At 55.8% G+C, this 15,882-nt stretch overlaps 2 protein-coding genes across 7 annotated transcripts; one reads left to right on the plus strand and one right to left on the minus strand.

The window, feature by feature from the left end:
* The first annotated feature begins 7 nt into the window (after positions 1-7).
* On the plus strand, positions 8-8,890 carry MINDY1 (MINDY lysine 48 deubiquitinase 1). Of its 6 annotated transcripts, none has more exons than XM_088137144.1 (11): positions 8-136; positions 450-536; positions 3,237-4,620; positions 4,754-4,811; positions 5,050-5,114; positions 5,274-5,432; positions 6,086-6,188; positions 6,448-6,590; positions 7,051-7,230; positions 7,778-7,912; positions 8,031-8,890. In XM_088137144.1, exons 3-11 carry the CDS (start codon positions 4,117-4,119, stop codon positions 8,109-8,111), a joined length of 1,428 nt encoding a protein of 475 aa, XP_087993270.1. In that variant the 5' UTR covers positions 8-136; positions 450-536; positions 3,237-4,116; the 3' UTR covers positions 8,112-8,890. The 6 variants fall into 6 exon arrangements, with proteins under 6 accessions (XP_087993270.1, XP_087993271.1, XP_087993274.1 ...); XM_088137148.1 differs by lacking the exons at positions 8-136; positions 450-536 and adding an exon at positions 558-1,288 and having other exon boundaries at positions 3,237-3,444; positions 3,900-4,620; XM_088137145.1 differs by lacking the exon at positions 8-136 and having other exon boundaries at positions 175-536.
* Positions 8,891-9,684: 794 nt separating this feature from the next.
* ANXA9 (annexin A9) lies at positions 9,685-15,882 on the minus strand. Its single transcript, XM_088137149.1, has 12 exons — positions 15,761-15,882; positions 14,999-15,094; positions 14,429-14,524; positions 14,089-14,202; positions 13,565-13,649; positions 13,206-13,285; positions 12,919-12,978; positions 12,123-12,219; positions 11,650-11,745; positions 10,964-11,022; positions 10,371-10,493; positions 9,685-9,879 (listed from the first exon to the last, which is right to left on the minus strand). The coding sequence occupies exons 1-12, from the start codon at positions 15,824-15,826 to the stop codon at positions 9,817-9,819; spliced, it is 1,035 nt and encodes a 344-aa protein (XP_087993275.1). The 5' UTR covers positions 15,827-15,882; the 3' UTR covers positions 9,685-9,816.

Genomic DNA, 15,882 nt, shown 5'->3' on the forward strand with positions numbered 1-15,882 from the left:
GCTTCACCCGCCGCTCTGCGCAGGCGCGAGGAGCGCCGCCTTCCCCGCCGGCGTGAAAAGGGCGTGGCCGAAGCACGCGCTTCCCCGGCTACGTCAGCGCAGCGAAGGGCGGCTTGCCTACCTTGCAGGGCGGGCGGTAAGGAGGAGCATCTTCCCGGGATCCGGGCCCGTCGAACTAGCCTGCTTAGCGCTTTATGCAGCGTGCACGGCCGTTTTAGTAATATTTTTAACGGCGGCTTTGCAGGTGTTACAGTTTGCCTCGTTCGTTGAAGCTTTTCCGCAGAAGTGCAAACTAGAAACCAAAATAAATAGGGCTGGCGTGGAGGCTGTGCGGGGCAGGGGCCTCTCAGCGCCCGGGGCCCCCCGGTCGGTCGAGTTTGCAAAGGTTTTTAAAGCGCCCGAGCTCAATTCTGCTTCCTAACTCCTTATTTTATTCTTGTTCTCGGCAGCCCGCTTTGCACCCCCGCTGCCGGGGGAAAGGCGCCTTGCGCAAAGTAGACGCCCCTCCGGAGGTTCTTCCGCCTGAAGCTCAACAGGTAAAGCTTCCTGCCCTTCTTGCATCCCAGGAAACGCATTGCAGGTTGCCATCAAACCGGTCTTGCAACGCTGCGGGGCTCCTTCTGGCCTCGGGTCAGTGCCCTGCCAGCTGAGCAAACCTGATTTTTCCCACTCAGGCGCCAGAACCAGTAAATAGCCCTTCCTACTTTAATCCAGAAACTTAAGTGTTTTAAGGTGTGTTTAATGAGCCCAAAATAAGTCACTTCCAGCAGTTTGCAAAAATTCCCCCTCGCTGCTACTCTGTTTAAATTTGACCCAGTATGTGGCTACAGAGTTTCCTTCCTTCCTTCCTTCCTTCCTTCCTTCCTTCCTTCCTTCCTTCCTTCCTCTCATCCACCCATCTCCTTCTTTCCTTCTCTTTCCTTCCTTCCTTCTTTCTTCCCACCCACCCATTTCCTTCCTTCCTTTCTTCTCTCCTTCCTTTGTTTTCTTCCATCCAGCACCCCCTTCCCCCCCCCATTCCCTACAACGCCCTTGCGCTGCGGTGAATCCTCCCCTCCTGTAGATGTCTCTGCAGAAAGGCGAAAGGGAGGGAAGAATAAACCCCAGCTGGTGGAAAATGGGTTTTCTTTCTCTGCCAGCCTGGGATCCACTCCTCCGTGCATTCGCCTAAGGAGGGGCGGGGGGGGCAGCAGGAGGAGAGGGAGCCAGGGCACGACTGGCGAGAACAAAAACTGCCGAGAGGAATTCACGCGGAGAAGGACGTGAACTGAAGATCGATGCCAGGCAGGTATGGCGCATTTTAGTCCCTCTGAAATTCCAGCCCTGCCGACGGAGTAGGGTGGATTCGGATCAGGGCTTTTAAACCGGACCCAAAGGTCGGGCGCCCCCTTTATGCATCGCTTTTCCGTCGGCCGCCTGGCACCTCGCTTTCCGAATTCTCCTCTTTGGCACCGGGTTGGTCGATACGAAGGAGGGCAGCCCCGCTCGCTCCGCAATCTGCTGCTTGGGCGGCTTCAGGACGGGCGTGCACCGCCGGGGGGGGGTTTGCCCACACTGAGCTGGCACAGAGTTTGGGGGTTGGGGTATGCTTTCCTGCCCACCCCCCTGAAGTCAGAGGAGGAAGCGCCGGATTGAACACCACGATTTGCCTCTTGTTGTGCAAGAGTGCGACGCCGTCGACACCTCCGCTGTGCAACAGTGAGTTTCCTTTAAAAACAAAGTTTGTGTAGGGGACCCTGCGGTCCCACAAACGTTCCCAAACGATCGATCCTGGGGGAGGGGAGGGGGGATTTAGCAATTGGGAAGTGCCACGTTAGGGAGAGACTTTTGCTGGGGGGGGCGTTCAGCCGAAATCCCCTGAATTTATGATGGGCGCGTGAACTTAGCTCCTGACATCAGTATTTGCGTTTCCTCTCTTCGCGGCACGTTAACCTGCAAGGTGGGTTAGGCAGAGCGAAGTTGCGGCTGTGCAGAGCTGGGAACTCACCCCCCACCCCCTTTCCTTTATTTTGCATGGCTGGGGAGCATGGGAGTTGACGTCCCACCGGAGCAGGCTCCCACTCCTAGCAGGTTGCAGACGGGCCACATTTTGAGAAGTGGGAGCCGACGGTGCCAAGAGACGCTACCCAGCTCTCGTGACGTGGCCCCTTCAGGGTGGGCTTCTACTCTCCTGCCCTCTGTGGGAGGTTTCCAGCTGTTGCTTAAGCAGGGAGGTGTTTTGTCAAAGGACTCGTTGGGCGGCTTTTCTCTTGCAAAACAAGATAATTTGTCAGCAGGTAAATCCTGGCACTCCTGGCCATGCCGGCTGTGGTGTTTCCTGTTTGCTTCCTGGGTACAGGAGGTGCCTTGGCCCTCCAGATGTTGAACTGCGTCTCAAGCATCTCCTGCTAGACGCACTTGGCCGGGAACATCTGGATGACCCCTGGTCAATCCAACCCTGTCTTTGGGTGCTTCTCTTTGGCTGCGGAAATAAACATCTGGAGGACATCTGCCCCGTGTTTCCAGGCATGTTTGCAGAGGTCCGTTACGACGCCGATGTCGACAGGCACAAGAGCGTTGTGCGTATTGAATGGGGGCAGTTTAGCGAGAGAGTGACAGGAGCAGACAGAAGTAGGCCTTGTAAGGCATGGTGAATGGAGCACAGATGTTTTCCACCTCTGCCTGGCCACAGCAAGGTTGAAAAGGGGAACCCAGGAACCGCTGGGGACTTACAACATCCTGTGAGGGTGCAATCTTGTTTTTTTTCTAATGTTCTTTTCCTTTACGTGGTATTCAATTTTTAAAAAATAAACGTTTGCCAAAGGAAGTGCCAGTTTCAATACATTTCAAGTCTGACGCGTAGAGACTTCACAAAAGTTCGGTGCCGTATTAGCTGTAAATGGAAAAGGAGGGGGCGTTCTTCCCACACGGAGTAATTGCAAACTGGAAAACGGCAGGACCGAGTGGCCCTTTTTCCTAGCAAAGGGCTCCTGCAGATGTGCTGGACTCCAACGCCTATCGTTCCCAGCCACGCAACCGCTCCCATCCCATCTGAATGTTGTTTTCTGTTGTTTTCAGGCCTGGGAGAGACTGTTACCCCACTCACAGCTGGAGGGAAATAGGGGTAGCTGTTAGAAAAATGTTTTATCTTGAAGAAAACAGATTTGGTATATTCTTGCAAAATCAGGGCAAAGAGGCAGGGGAGGAGGAAAAACCCACTTCTCTGACCATCTTTGTTTCGTCGTCTCTTTCGGCAGGCCTGTGGCTTGATGGATGTTGAAATCCCACCCCTCACCTGCATTTTCCACAAATACAAAGTTCTCAACTTTGGGCCATGAAACTGGAGGGAAGCAGATTTCTCGGACGTTTATGTGCAAAAGGGAAGACTCAGAGCTGACGAAAACAAGCTAGGAATCGCCTCCACGCTTTTTGCTTAGCTTCAAGGACAAAAAAGAAAGAGTTAAGGTCAATAAAACAGAATTCAGTCTACTAATCAGTTAAGAAAAATTAACGCCCTGAGAAAGACACTGGCGTTTTGGGGGGGGGGTGCACGGTTTTCTTTTCTAAGCTTTAAAAGACCTGTGGAGCAAAATCGTTGCCTTTTTAATGTTTTTATTTTACAAGCCTAACTTTATTTTATTGTAAGGATAGCTTCATTTAAAAAAAAAAAAAAGCTTTTGTATTCTTTTTTCTGAAATGAGAGATCTCCTTTTTAAAAAAGTTTGCGCCTGTTGATCGTTGTCCAGACCTGGAACGGATGAACACTGGCAAAAGCAGAGAGGATGAGAAATTGGATTTCCTGGGTTTTAAACAGTTGAGTTTAAAGTTGGGGAGAGAAACTACTGAGAGGGAATGTCCGAAAAGAATCTGTTTGGGGGACGTTGAGGGAACGCAGGAGCCAGCTTAATTTTTCTGTGAAGTTTCAGCATTTTCTGCTGCTGGAAAGAAGAAACTCTGCGCCACATTCCCGCCCTCGATTAAGGAGGCAAGAAGCAAGTTGGTGAACGGCCTTCTTGGGCCCCCGTCCAAAGAAGACTGGGTAGCCCCCTTTGGAAAGCCCCCAAATCCACTTAGGAGAATTTAGAGTTCAGAAGCCGAAGGTGGGCTCTCAGGGAAGCCGCCGGGCGATCTTTCTCGATGGAGCCCGACGTGCCAGCCGTAGAGGAAACTCGGGGGGAGAAGGTATCCACCGAGTCTGGAGCCCCACAGCCCGAGGATGAGGCTGGCGTGGGTGGCGAGAAAGAGGCTCCCGCGCCCCTTCCTGCAGGGAACGGAGAAGAGGCCCCAGCTCGCCTCGCGGATGACGGTGCTGCCGAAAGCGTCCTGCAGGAGGGCGATGGGCGGCTTTCCCCGCAGCCGCCCCCTGCCGAAGCAGGCCTCTGCGAGGGATCCCCGTCCCCGAGCGAGGAGCCCGCCTCTCTGCCAACCCTCCAGAGCGCCGACCCGGTGCCCGCCGGCTGCAGCGCTCCCGAGGATGCCCCCAAGCCGCGGCCTTCTCCAGCCAGCCCGCCCAAGGCGCCCGACTTTTACTGCGTGAAGTGGATCAACTGGAAGGGGGAGAGGACGCCGGTCATCATGCAGAGCGAGAACGGGCCCTGCCCGCTGCTGGCCATCATGAACATCCTGTTTCTGCAGTGGAAGGTAAAGGGGGCACCGGGTGGGCGGGTGGGTAGGGGAGAGGTGGACCAAGCCTACAGCTCCGGGGGCCCTTAGCGTTGAAGTCCTGGGGGGCTCTGAAGAAGGGCCCTAAATGCTTCGTCGGTGTTGCTCTCAGGTGAAGCTGCCCGCGCAGAAGGAAGTGGTCACGTCGGACGAGCTGATGGCCTACCTCGGTAAGGAGCCCCGTCGCGGCTGCCGTTTCCCCACTCCCGGGCAGGGTGGTGGTGACTACCCAGCTTCCCCCCATTGCTCCCTTTTTTCCTCTCTGCCCAACAACCCTGTGAGGTGGGCCAGCATTCCCGTATCCACCTCCCTGGCGGAAGGTGCTTTCTGTCCCCCGTCCTTCCCCGGTGGGGCTCCCCTGCCCTGAGGCCGCCTAACCGAGGGGTCCCCTCCTTGTGCCGTTTGCAGGGGACTGCATCCTGTCCATCAAGCCCCAGGGCCAAGCCGAGGCGGTCCAGCTCAACTTCCAGCAGGTGGGTCTGCTGGCGCGGGTTCTCCCTCGGGGCGCCATCTGGCCGGCTCTGGTCCTGAGCTACTGGGCGCCAGACCCCAAAGCGTTTGGGGCAAACGGTCCAGGCCGGTTTTCTTAGGAGGCCAGGCCAACCCTCTCCTCTCCCCACTTCTGTGGCCAGAACGTCAACGATGCCATGATGGTGCTTCCCAAACTGTCCACGGGGCTGGACGTCAACGTGAGATTTACCGGCGTCTCCGACTTTGAGTACACCCCCGAGTGTATCGTTTTTGACCTCCTGAACGTCCCACTTTATCATGGGTGGCTGGTGGATCCCCAGGTGAGTCGCTTTGCTCCCCTGGCGCTGGGGGGGCAGAGGCGCGTGGAGGGTGGCTAGCTGAAATCACCCCCAAGAGTCCGCGCAGCCAGAATCGGGGCAAGAGACATTGGCATAAACCAGTATTTCTCAACCCTGGCACCTATAAGGTGTCTGGGCTTCAACTCCCAGAATTTCCCAGCCAGCTGGGGAATTCTGGGAGTTGAAGCCCAGACATCTTATAGGTGCCAAGGTTGAGAAACACTGGCATAGTTAACCCTTGATCTGCTGGGAAGTGGCCTAGCCAGCTGGGAAGATGCGTTGCTATCCCCTGCTGGATAGGAGGGCAGCCTCCACTTCAGGGGGAAAACAAAGCAGGCTGCTAGTCCTCATGGACAGGGCTGGATGTTTGGAAATCTGTGCCTCTTTGCAAGGCTGGCCCTTTTGAAGAATCCAAAACTCAAGAGGGGACTTGCTGACCCGCAGTTCTTAAGCCATGGGGCCCTCTCCCCAAGCGTTTAGCAGTTCCCTCCCTCCCCCCCCAGGTTTGACGCACACAACACCCCTGCAAAGTAGCAACACAACACAGAAATGTAAACCCCACCTCGCCGGTGCCCCATTCTCCCTGCTTTAAGGTGGGTATTTTAGGGTGGGTATTTCCGTTCTCTCGTCCCCAGACTCCTGAGGTGGCCCAGGCCGTTGGCAAGCTGAGCTACAACCAGCTGGTGGAGAAGATCATCACCTGCAAACACTCCAGCGACCCGAACTTAGTGACGGAAGGTAACATCTGGGCGCTTTGGGCATGCCACCTTTTCCGAAGGGGGTCCCTCTGGGCATTGCCGGGGGCTGGCACACCCGGGAAGGTTGCCTTGATGAAGGAAGTAAAAATCCAAGGCCCGTTTTCCCCAAGGTGGCTTTTTCTCAACAGGGCCGTCCCGTTGTTAAGTAAGTGTGGGGCAGGGGCGGAAATTAGTAACGCGTGCCCACCTTCCTCTGCCAACTTGATCCCTGTTTCTCCTTCCTCGCTTTCCCTGCCCAGGCCTGATAGCCGAGCAGTTTCTGGAGTCCACAGCTTCCCAGCTGACTTACCACGGCCTGTGCGAGCTCACTTCCATGGTCAAGGAAGGCGAGCTGAGCGTTTTTTTCCGGAACAACCACTTTAGTGCCATGATCAAGCACAAGGTATTTCTCCAGGAGACATTAGGAATGGGTTCTTGTTGTTATTTGCAATTGCCGTTGCAAACGCTGCAGGTTCAAAGCCTGCCCGGCGCACGTCGCATCTGACAAATAGACGTCGTCGTGAAACTATCCGCTAAGCCCCTTCTCTTGGGTGTGTTCTTTTAAAAAGAACAAGTTTCTGGCCCTTGTTGTTTTAGGCTTAAAAACGCAAGGGCAGAGCCCAGGGGAACCCGAGAAAACCAACGTTAGGTTTGTAATCAGTGGGGTAAAAATGTGGAGCGTTGTGTTATGTGGGCACGTAGGATAAAAACTCTCGTTGGCCCACCCACTCCTTCGTTGCCTCCCCAAACAGGGGTACTTTTAGCCTGGAAAAAATGCTCTGATGTGACTTGGTTGAAAAGAAATCACCCAACGGGCCCCGTTCGCTGAGTTTTTTTGTCCTTCCTTCCCTGCTCGGCTTCAGAGCCACCTCTACCTGCTGGTCACAGACCAGGGTTTCTTGAACGAAGACCAGGTGACGTGGGAAAGCTTGCACAACGTGGACGGGGACAGCTGCTTCTGCGACGCGGAGTTCCACCTGAGCCACGCGCTGGGCAAGGAGGCCGCGGGGGGGTCCCCTGTGGATCAGAGGCAAGTGGATCAGGTATGCCGGGGGCCGGCCTGCAGGCTGGGCGGGGGGCGCCCTTGCCGATGCAAGTCCGCGTCGGCCGGAGCCGATGCGCCCGAGAATTTGCGAGGAAAGAGGAATTCCCTCTCCGTTCCCGGGGACGGGAGTTGTGCCGAGGCAGGGTGGGAGCGCAGGAAGCAGAGGCGCGACCTCGGGGGGCTTCCGGGGATTGGATCTGGAGCAGACCCGGAGAGGGGGAAATCCCTTGGAGACGTTTTGCCTCGGGGCCCTCCAACCTCGGGATGCTTGGTCCCGCGGTCCGGCCCCTGCAGGGGCTCAGATGGGGAGGCTGCCTTCGTGCAGTTTTGGGGTTCTCCGTCCTATCCAAGAGCCGCCTGATGCCGTCAGGCTGGCGGAGTTGCCAGAGGAGCGTAAAAGGAGGTTTCAGAGGGGGTGCAGGTGGTGATGACCCCCTGCAGGTAGGAGCCAAAAACACCTTTGAATGCAGGAGGTGTGGATAAGAAACGGAGGCAGCCTTTCTGACCCACCCACCCTCCCTGTTTTTTCTCCCCCCCCCCGCAAGGACTACATGATTGCCTTGTCTCTCCAACGCCAACAAGGTGGGCCCGCCCTGAGCGATCTGGAGCTGGCACAGCAGCTGCAGCAGGAGGAATACCAGCAGCCCCCGCCGCCCACCCCCTCGGCCTGCCCGGCACAGGTAGAGCGAGCCCCCTGCCCTGTTGCTTCCTCCCTCTCTTGAGCCCTGGCCCCCTGTGAAGGCGGTTCTCCCCCCGCCCCATTAATGCCCTCCTCGTCTTTGCTGTCCCTGCTTTTAGGGGCGAAGCCCACCTGCACCCCGCCCCGCCGGAGAGCGCAGGCAGCGGCAGAAGCCAGAGACGGACTGCATCCTCCTCTGAGGCTGACCTGCTGGCGTCCCGGGAGGGCCCCCCTTTTCCTTCCAGATCCCGCAGCGGAGAAGCCCACCCCGTTCCCCGCTGCGTGCGCTTTGGATAAGCTGCCGATGCCGAGGGCTCTCCTGCGAAACCAAAAACGCTTAAGAAGGGGGCAAACCAGCTCGCTTTCGAGGACACCACAAACCGGGTTGCGGATCCGCTTCTCCCACCCGGCCTGCGGGGGCCGGATGGATCGGGGCAACGTGGGAAGGGGGGCCGGAGAAGCCGTGCCGGGAAGAGGATGTGGGCGCTTGTCTCCCCACGGAGTCTGGGCCATTTTACGGAGGCCCCCCGCGGGAGTTTCCCATCTCTTTGATGCTATTAATGGTGGAGGGGGAAGGCCCCTTCCGTGGGAGACACTGAGTGAGCCTTTGGGACGAGAGGGGTCGCTCCTCTCGTGGGGCTCCGGCTGTGGGTCATTGCCGAAGCAGAGTCCCCGAAAGGCCCGTGCGCACGGATGAGGGGACGGTTTCCAAAGCTGCCGCAGGAGTGCTCCAACCGGTGCAGCTTTCACGGCGTGGGAAAGATGGAGTCCGTTGCCCAAAGCTGGGACGAGCCGCCCGTGGGGGTTTAAACCCTATTTTTTTGCCTTCTCGAGGGCAGTCGGAGCGATGCAGAAACATCTCCGGGTGGAGTCCGAACGAGTTCTCTCTTTTTTTTTTTCCCGGTTTGAGGGCTACGACTGAACTAAATCCTAAATCGCTTAATCATCCGTTTTGAGTCGATTAATCAATTAAACCTGCCTATGTTTACATTGGAATAAAGCAGTACTTCTGGGTCAGAGGCGGGCGTTAGCTTTTTGCCTCCGGAGAATCCACCCCTTTAGCCTGCGTAGAGATTTATCCGGAAGAGACTGGATTCGTGGAGTCCTTGGTGCTCTCCGAGCTCGGGGGTTGGATGGAGATTTTATTTTGATTTATTCATTCTTCTACAGGCAATGTTAAGCTCCAGGGGAGTGGAGGACCAGGGTTTGGGAAAAAGAGGAAGAGTATTTTGGCACACCGGCACGGTTGCACGGGCGTGATTCGTTGGGATCCCTTGAGGAAGGAGATGGGCGTGCTTTGATCCCTGGTTGGTTGGGATCCCCCCATAGGCATGCTTTGGTCCCTGATTGGTTGGGACCCCTTGCGGAAGGAGATGATAGGAGAAAGGGGGGAAATGGGGCTGGAGGAGCAGCCAGGAAGGAAGTGGGGCTGGAGGGGTGGGATGTACAATTAAGGCTTTTTCTATAAATATCCTAAACCCTATATATCTGCTTAAGCATCCTATTTCCCAAACCGGCCAACGGGGTCCCCCGTGAGAAGCCCATAAGCGTTTCCCGGCAGCTGCTATTCAGAGGTAGATTGCGCCTGATGCTGGAAGCTCTATATGTCTTCGCTGTTTACTATTATTCCCCCCTTCTAAACTTTGATGGCAAGTCTCGTTTAAATAATGTAGGCTGGCAAAATGTGCAGGTCTCTCTAACCCCCCCCACCCCGAGGGCCACTGGAAAGTTTCAGAAGGATGCAGGGCTGGGAGAGAGGCGGAAACTCGTCCAACCGGTCAGCCTGAATTCCGCAGCTGCCTTTCTGGGTCTCCTTTCAAATCTCTGCCCTTCTTTTGATCAGGCCAACTTTGCTGGAAGGTAGACTGCCTCTGGATGGGGAGGATCCTCGGCAGGGAACGTCCTTTACAGATCTTCTGCCTTGCACAGGCCAAGCAAGGCTGCCTGGTAATCGCCTTTCGTTTCCTCCTGGGGGGCAAGGAAGAGAATTTGGGGCAAACCCGCCTGAAAATAAAGGGTGCGGTCCAAGAAAGATGGGGCGCTTCGTTCCCAGGGAGACTTTTGGATTTTCCCAACCCTTAAGCCCGCCCGTCACGCCCGCCCATATCTTCCAGATACTTTTGCGGTGGGAAGCGGTACTTCCTTCCCGCCTCTGCTTGCCCCAAGCTCTAACTCGTAGATACACTGCTCCTGTGAATGGAGGTTTTGTTCCTGGGGAGCGTGGTTAAATAGGGAATGTACAAGGCCCTTAAAGTTGGGCTGGGGGGACCCCCAACTTGACCAAAAAGCTGACTTGAGGTCAGCCTACCTCGTAAGAATGTTGTGAGAATAAATTTGAGGGGGCACCAGGTCGGCTGGGTAGGAGTCCTTCCCACGGTCTCTTGGCCCCCAGGGGCCTGCAGGTTGCCCCTTTGGGCCTGTGCCATCCCCTTGCCACCCAATACTCCCCGGGGCTTTACCCCAATGAAGGAGTAGAGCGAGATCCCGTAGCGCCTCTTGAACTCGGTGCGGATGCTGAGAAGGTCCGTTTCGCTGCGGGAGATCATGATTCGAGCCGCGGTCCGGGGGCTGCGTCCTGCGTCCTTGTCGGGGGGTGGAAGAGAAAATGCCCTTTCAAAAGGCTGGGGGGCAACCCACGTCCTGCCCTTCTGCACCTCTGCGGGCAAGGCAGGGCCCAAGTTGCCCCCTGGTTGCCCTCCAAGCCAAGGGGGCACTTTCAGCACGCGTCCCCCAACTGTCCTCAGTCCAATTCCGCAAAAAGGACTACAAACTCCATGCCTGCTCTTCTCTTTCCCTGGAGCAGAAGGTTGGTGGGCTTTCATTGGGGGGAGGCTCTTTTTAAGGATGGCAGGGCGGCAGGGCCCCTTGCCCACCGGAGGAGGCCTTCTGGAGCCACTCGGCTGGTCGCCTGTGGCGATTAGGACCCGGAGGCCGGCGAGCGGGAACCCGAAGGTGGGGGACGTCTACGGGTTGGGGGCAGCCCTCGTGGGGCTAGCGGACGGCGGGGTTTTGAAAGAGGTGGGCACCGTGCTTGTCCCAAAGGGACCCTCACCTTAATGGCTTGGTAGAGCTTTGTGGCAAAGTACAGCGGGGCGTTTCTCAGGAGAGAAGCTGCAACAGAGATTTTTCAAACATTTACTCCGCCTTTTCCTCACTCAGAGCAACTCTGCCCCCTCCTCGTTTCCAGGCTGAAATGCAGCAGGGAACAGAGCTGCACAGGTTGGGCTTCTGCCTGTTAAAGCACACACCGGTCGAGAGGGGGAGGAAGGGCGGTCAAGCAGAGCAGAGCCGGCTCAAAACTTGCTCCTCAGCATGCAGAGTTAATGTGTGATTTATGCTAATTGTACCTTGCTTAGCTAGTTTGCAGGAGGAGGAGGAGGAGGAGGAGGAGGAAACAGTATATTTAAACTGCCTTTCAGCCCTCGGTAACTCAGAGATAAGCTTTCCTAAGGGCCTGCTGACGTACACTAAAACAGCCTCAAGAGGACTAGCGACTTGGCTTTTTAAAGGCAACTCCAAGAGCTAAGGTTCTCAGATCTTGTTTCACTCCGGGAAACAAGAAATAGCTGAGGGGGAGAGGGCTCCTGAGCGTGTGCAGAAAGCACTGCTGGAACTAGCCTCGTGCCCCCTCCCCGGTTTAATCCAGACTTAAAAGGGAGGGTTCGCCGGCCTCTCCAACTCCAGAGTCACCCTTTGCAGAGCGGGATGTCACCCCCCCCGCGTCTCGGTTGCACCTACCCAGCGTTAAACCCGCTTCCCGGAAGTGGCCCTGGAAATGCTTCTCCATGGTTTCCTCAATCGGGGTTCCCGTCATCTTGTGGTACCAGCTGAACACTGGGAGGAGGGCAAGGAAAAACGTCACGTTTTTCAAATCGTTGGCAGAAGACCCGCCAAGGACCTGCCAGGTTTCCTTTAGCTTTGAAACGGGGAACGAGGCGCCCTCCCTTCAGGGACTCGGCCAGGGTTGCAGCGGGAAGCCTCTTGCCCGGTCTCTCCGCCGTGAGACGGGACTAGGAGACAGCCAGCCCGGCCACTCGCAAAGAGAAGCCACGGCCACTCTCTGTCCGTCCTCCGGGGCCCCTTCCCTTTTCGGAGCCTGCGGGGAGCTGAGCCACGGCCACGTTAGCAAGCGTGGCGGATGCCAAGGTGGCAACACCCGGCCGCTGGGCTCCCTCCCTCCGCACGGGCGCGGCGAGCAGGGAGGGCCTTGCCTCTCTTCAAATGTTCCGGGCTGCGCTGGGTCAAGATCCGGATCCACTCGCTCTCCAGCCGTCCCGCGTCCCCACCGGCAGCGGCGTCGGCCAGGGCCTGGGGGAGAAGCAGCAGCAGAGGCGTTTCGTGGGGCGCTGGAAATGGGTGCCAGGGGGATCCGGGCCCTCCTGGCCCCATCCCAGCGCAGAGGGGACCCCCACGGGAGGCGCCCCTCTTTGTTTTCCCCACTCGAAAGGGTTTTCCAGGAAAGCGAGACAGAGCAATAGGCGACTACGATAAACGCACCGTTTGCACTTAAACGGCCTTTCCCTCCGGAGGGAAACTAAAAACCCTTTTGAATGTGAAACCGGCTTTGACAGCCGTCCCTCCTCGTATCTGGGATAATCTCCGTAATGAGCAAAAAACCCCACCTTCTAATCGGACTAGCTTTCTCCAGGCCTCAGCCCCAGAAGGTGCTAAGGACTTCTGATCACGCGCAAAGCGCCACCCTCGTTCATCCTCACCCGGCTGGAATGCATTTCCTCCCTACCTCTGGTTCGTTTGCACCGTCTGCATTTGCACAGCTGCTTATTATGCTGTTTTAGCAGAAATGCCCCGCGCAGCAAACTTCTTCCTATATTCTTCCAGTCCCCTTCTCCCCCTTTTTTGGGGCATTCCCCAAAAGGCCCGTGGAGCACCGATCCGGCACCGCAGAGGCTCGCTCCTTCCCGCGCGGAGAAGAACCCAAACGAAGCTCGCGTTTAGCGACGGTCGGATTTTTAAAGCACTTGTCGGCCCGCCGCTTTCCCGTCTCACCTCTGAATCTTGCTGTATCAAGACGTAATCGATGACCCCGGAATAGCATTCCCGCTTCCCCTGCGGAGAGGGCCAGACGTGGAAAAGTCAGCTGAGGAAGGAGGCTGCTGCAAAACCTTGGTTGCTCTTTTCCCAAGCGACGCCATGCGCTGGTTTGGACGAGCGTTTTGGAGCGAAAAGGATAAGCCGCCGGGAGAGTAAAGCCCTCTGCTCTGGATTTCGTGAAGTCGCCCCAAATGTCTTGGCCTCTGTGGTTCTTATGGGAGGGACCCCCCCCTTTTTTTTACCTTGATCAAGGCTACGAGAAGGTCTTTAAAGCTGCCCGTGGTTCCGGAAGCAATATCCATTTCCAAGTCTGATTTGAAATCTGCATAAGGTGGAGGAAGAGAGAAGGACAGAGTTTCAGCCGCCCATTAGCCAGCAATGCTCCCAGGAGGAGCACCCTCTTGTTTTCCTTCCCGAGAAAATGCTCTGAGATAGACTACTCTTGCACAAGGGGGCTCCATAGTGCAGGAGAGAGAGATTCCTAAGCATCTCAAGAGTAACGTGCTTTAAAAAACACCCTAGCAACTTTATTCCCCAACCTCACCCTCCTATTTCTCCACTTTTTAAGAACACAAGGGTATATTTCATTTATTTTTTTTACCCTGCTTATAATAATCCGAGATTTCCTGGAGCTGTTGAGCTGTTCGAGTGGAGGCAATCTCAATCAGGGTTTCCGTCTCCAGACCCTATGGAGAAAATAGAGTCGCCTTAGGAAACGTTGCAGGGGGTCCCTGTCCATTTGGGGGCAGGATTTGTGATCTGGACAAAGTGAAGGATTTTTAAATGGGTTGGATTTAAGTACGACCACTAATCTTCCTTGTGTTTATTACGATGGTGCTGGTCTAAAGCGTGGCTCTGTCTTTGCAAGCTGCGTGGACAATGCCCTTAAAAATGGCTGAGGATTTTTAAAAATAATCCTAACTCCCCCAAAACTTTTTTTAAAAGAAGATTTTTTAAAAAAAATGGTTAGGTTTATGAAAGTTTCCTGGGAAGCCCTGTTTTCCAGCCAATTCACCCCCTTCTCATTTTAAAATCAGGATGTATAACCTGCCCCATTCATACGTCGTGTTAAGAATGGGGGATTCTTCGCTGGCAGAAATGGGGTGCCCCGTTTGGAGGGGGTACCTGCAGACCCGCCTTGATCTCGTGGGCATCGTACTGCGTCGCCGGACGGAGCAGCCCTGTGATAACGGTCTCAAGCTGGCCGGACACCACGGCCCCCAGCATTTTCAGCAAGTCCTGCGGAGAAAGAGGCCGTAGAGAAGACCCAGCGGAGCAGGACCTTCAGCAGAATCTGTTTCAGCGCAATCCATCATCCGGTGGCACCACCCCAAAAAAAGGATCTGGGCAGTCTTCAAGAGCTGCTCACGCACTAGCCCACTGCAGTAGCCCAACCCGGAATAACCACTTGGCCCCTTTTCCCCTTCCAGGAGGGGCCACTAATCACCCCCCCTCCCCACCTCACCTGTTGGGTGAAGTTGAGGAACGCTTCAGCAATTTGCTGCCGATGGGCGTTGCTTCGGTTGGTCAGCAGGTCAATGACGACTCCATATTTGATACCGTTGGGGAACCCCAGGAACCCCAGGTTCAGACGAGGCCTCCAGACCAGGAGTTTGCAAACTCTCTTTCTGCCCCTCGAGTTCGCTTTGTTCCAGGAACAGTCAAAATCTGCGTATGCAATTCGTCTATATCAAAGGTGTATAGCATCATCATCATCGTGATCTGAGGTTTATGCGGGTGATACATTTATCCCCCCAATAACCATATTTCTCTGGCAGATTATAACAGGTTGCCTAAAACCATTTGCTTTGTTTTATGGGGTTCATCTCCCACTTCTCCTGCAATCACAGACTTCAGTCCTGCCCTGTGATATTTGGGGGATCCGATGGGGGATTTTGATCGTGGCCTGGGTTCGAAGGCCTGCTGCGAGTCTGGCTTCCCGTCTCTCCGGGGAATCCACCTCGCAGGGCGGTTGCACGGAGGCAGAACAGAAAGCAGACCCTCAGCCGCGAGAGGGGAGGGGCGGCGGGTTACCTTCGCCACTGATGGCCTCGAAGAAGATCTGGGCGTCTTTCCCCGCATCGAAACTCAGGTGAGGTCGAATCGTTCCTAGCGTGCCCCACACGGCCGTCTAGGGCAGAAAGAAGGCAAGGTTAGGACCCAGGTCTGTCAAGATGCCAAGAAACGCTCTTCGCAAGAAAGAAGCCTCAAGTACAACGATAAAAGAGGCTTGGTGAGAATAAAGCTTGGGGTCGGCAACTGGCTGTCTCTGGCCGTTTGCAGAATTACAAGTGCCTGGAGAAGGAAAGAAAAGGGGGGAAGAAGGTGTCAGTTTGGGGGGAGGTACAGCCCAATGAGCAATTGAAAAACTCAAGAGGGAGACTCCCAGCCTGCAGGACTTGTCTTTAAGCTTGAGTTGGTTGGCTGAGGACTTGGGGGGAAAAGGCAGGTTTTCTCTCCCGCTCCGAACCCATTTCCTCTGTCCCCCAGCTTGGCACTGGTTTTACACACCCGGCAAGACGAGTTTTCTGCAAACTGTGTAAAAACAGACGGTCGAGTCCGTTTGCTGCAATCCCTCCGTCGTTCCCACAGTTCCCAAGGGCTGGATCTGGGGGACCAGCCGAGCCTCCGTTGGCACAGCCAACCACAAGGGACCTCCACGCACAGCCTCCACAAGGGACTTTCCCATCCTGCCGTCCTCCACAGGGGGCAGCACCTTGCGAAGGCCACCGGCCTCAAAATAAACAACTAGGTTGCCTTCTAGAAAGGAGGGGGGTTAGATTCGGCAGCAACTCACCTTTTCTGCCAGAGGCAACTGCTCCAGAATTTCATTGGCCAAGGATGGCTTCTCGGACCCGTTCATTGCAAGCTTGCCAAGGCGGGGAAGAGCACCGGCTATGCCGCCCTCCAGCAAATCAT

This window comes from Python bivittatus, unplaced genomic scaffold, assembly GCF_059951505.1.
Source record: "Python bivittatus isolate LINGU-HERP-01145 unplaced genomic scaffold, Pbiv_v1 ctg000180_np1212, whole genome shotgun sequence".
In the NCBI taxonomy this organism is placed as follows: domain Eukaryota; kingdom Metazoa; phylum Chordata; class Lepidosauria; order Squamata; family Pythonidae; genus Python; species Python bivittatus.

What these genes read in the sequence shown, in the direction of transcription:
- MINDY1 (XM_088137144.1), top strand. Translation starts at nt 4,117, where the DNA reads ATGGAGCCCGACGTGCCAGCCGTAGAGGAAACTCGGGGGGAGAAGGTA. An exon ending in GGTGGCTGGTGGATCCCCAG is followed by an intron (nt 5,433 to 6,085) that starts GTGAGTCGCTTT and finishes TCTCGTCCCCAG; the next exon opens with ACTCCTGAGGTGGCCCAGGC. An exon ending in GTGCCATGATCAAGCACAAG is followed by an intron (nt 6,591 to 7,050) that starts GTATTTCTCCAG and finishes GCTCGGCTTCAG; the next exon opens with AGCCACCTCTACCTGCTGGT.
- ANXA9 (XM_088137149.1), bottom strand. Translation starts at nt 15,826, where the DNA reads ATGAACGGGTCCGAGAAGCCATCCTTGGCCAATGAAATTCTGGAGCAG. An exon ending in AGATCAAGGCGGGTCTGCAG is followed by an intron (nt 13,650 to 14,088) that starts GTACCCCCTCCA and finishes TTTTCTCCATAG; the next exon opens with GGTCTGGAGACGGAAACCCT. An exon ending in GGAAGCGGGTTTAACGCTGG is followed by an intron (nt 11,023 to 11,649) that starts GTAGGTGCAACC and finishes TCTCTGTTGCAG; the next exon opens with CTTCTCTCCTGAGAAACGCC.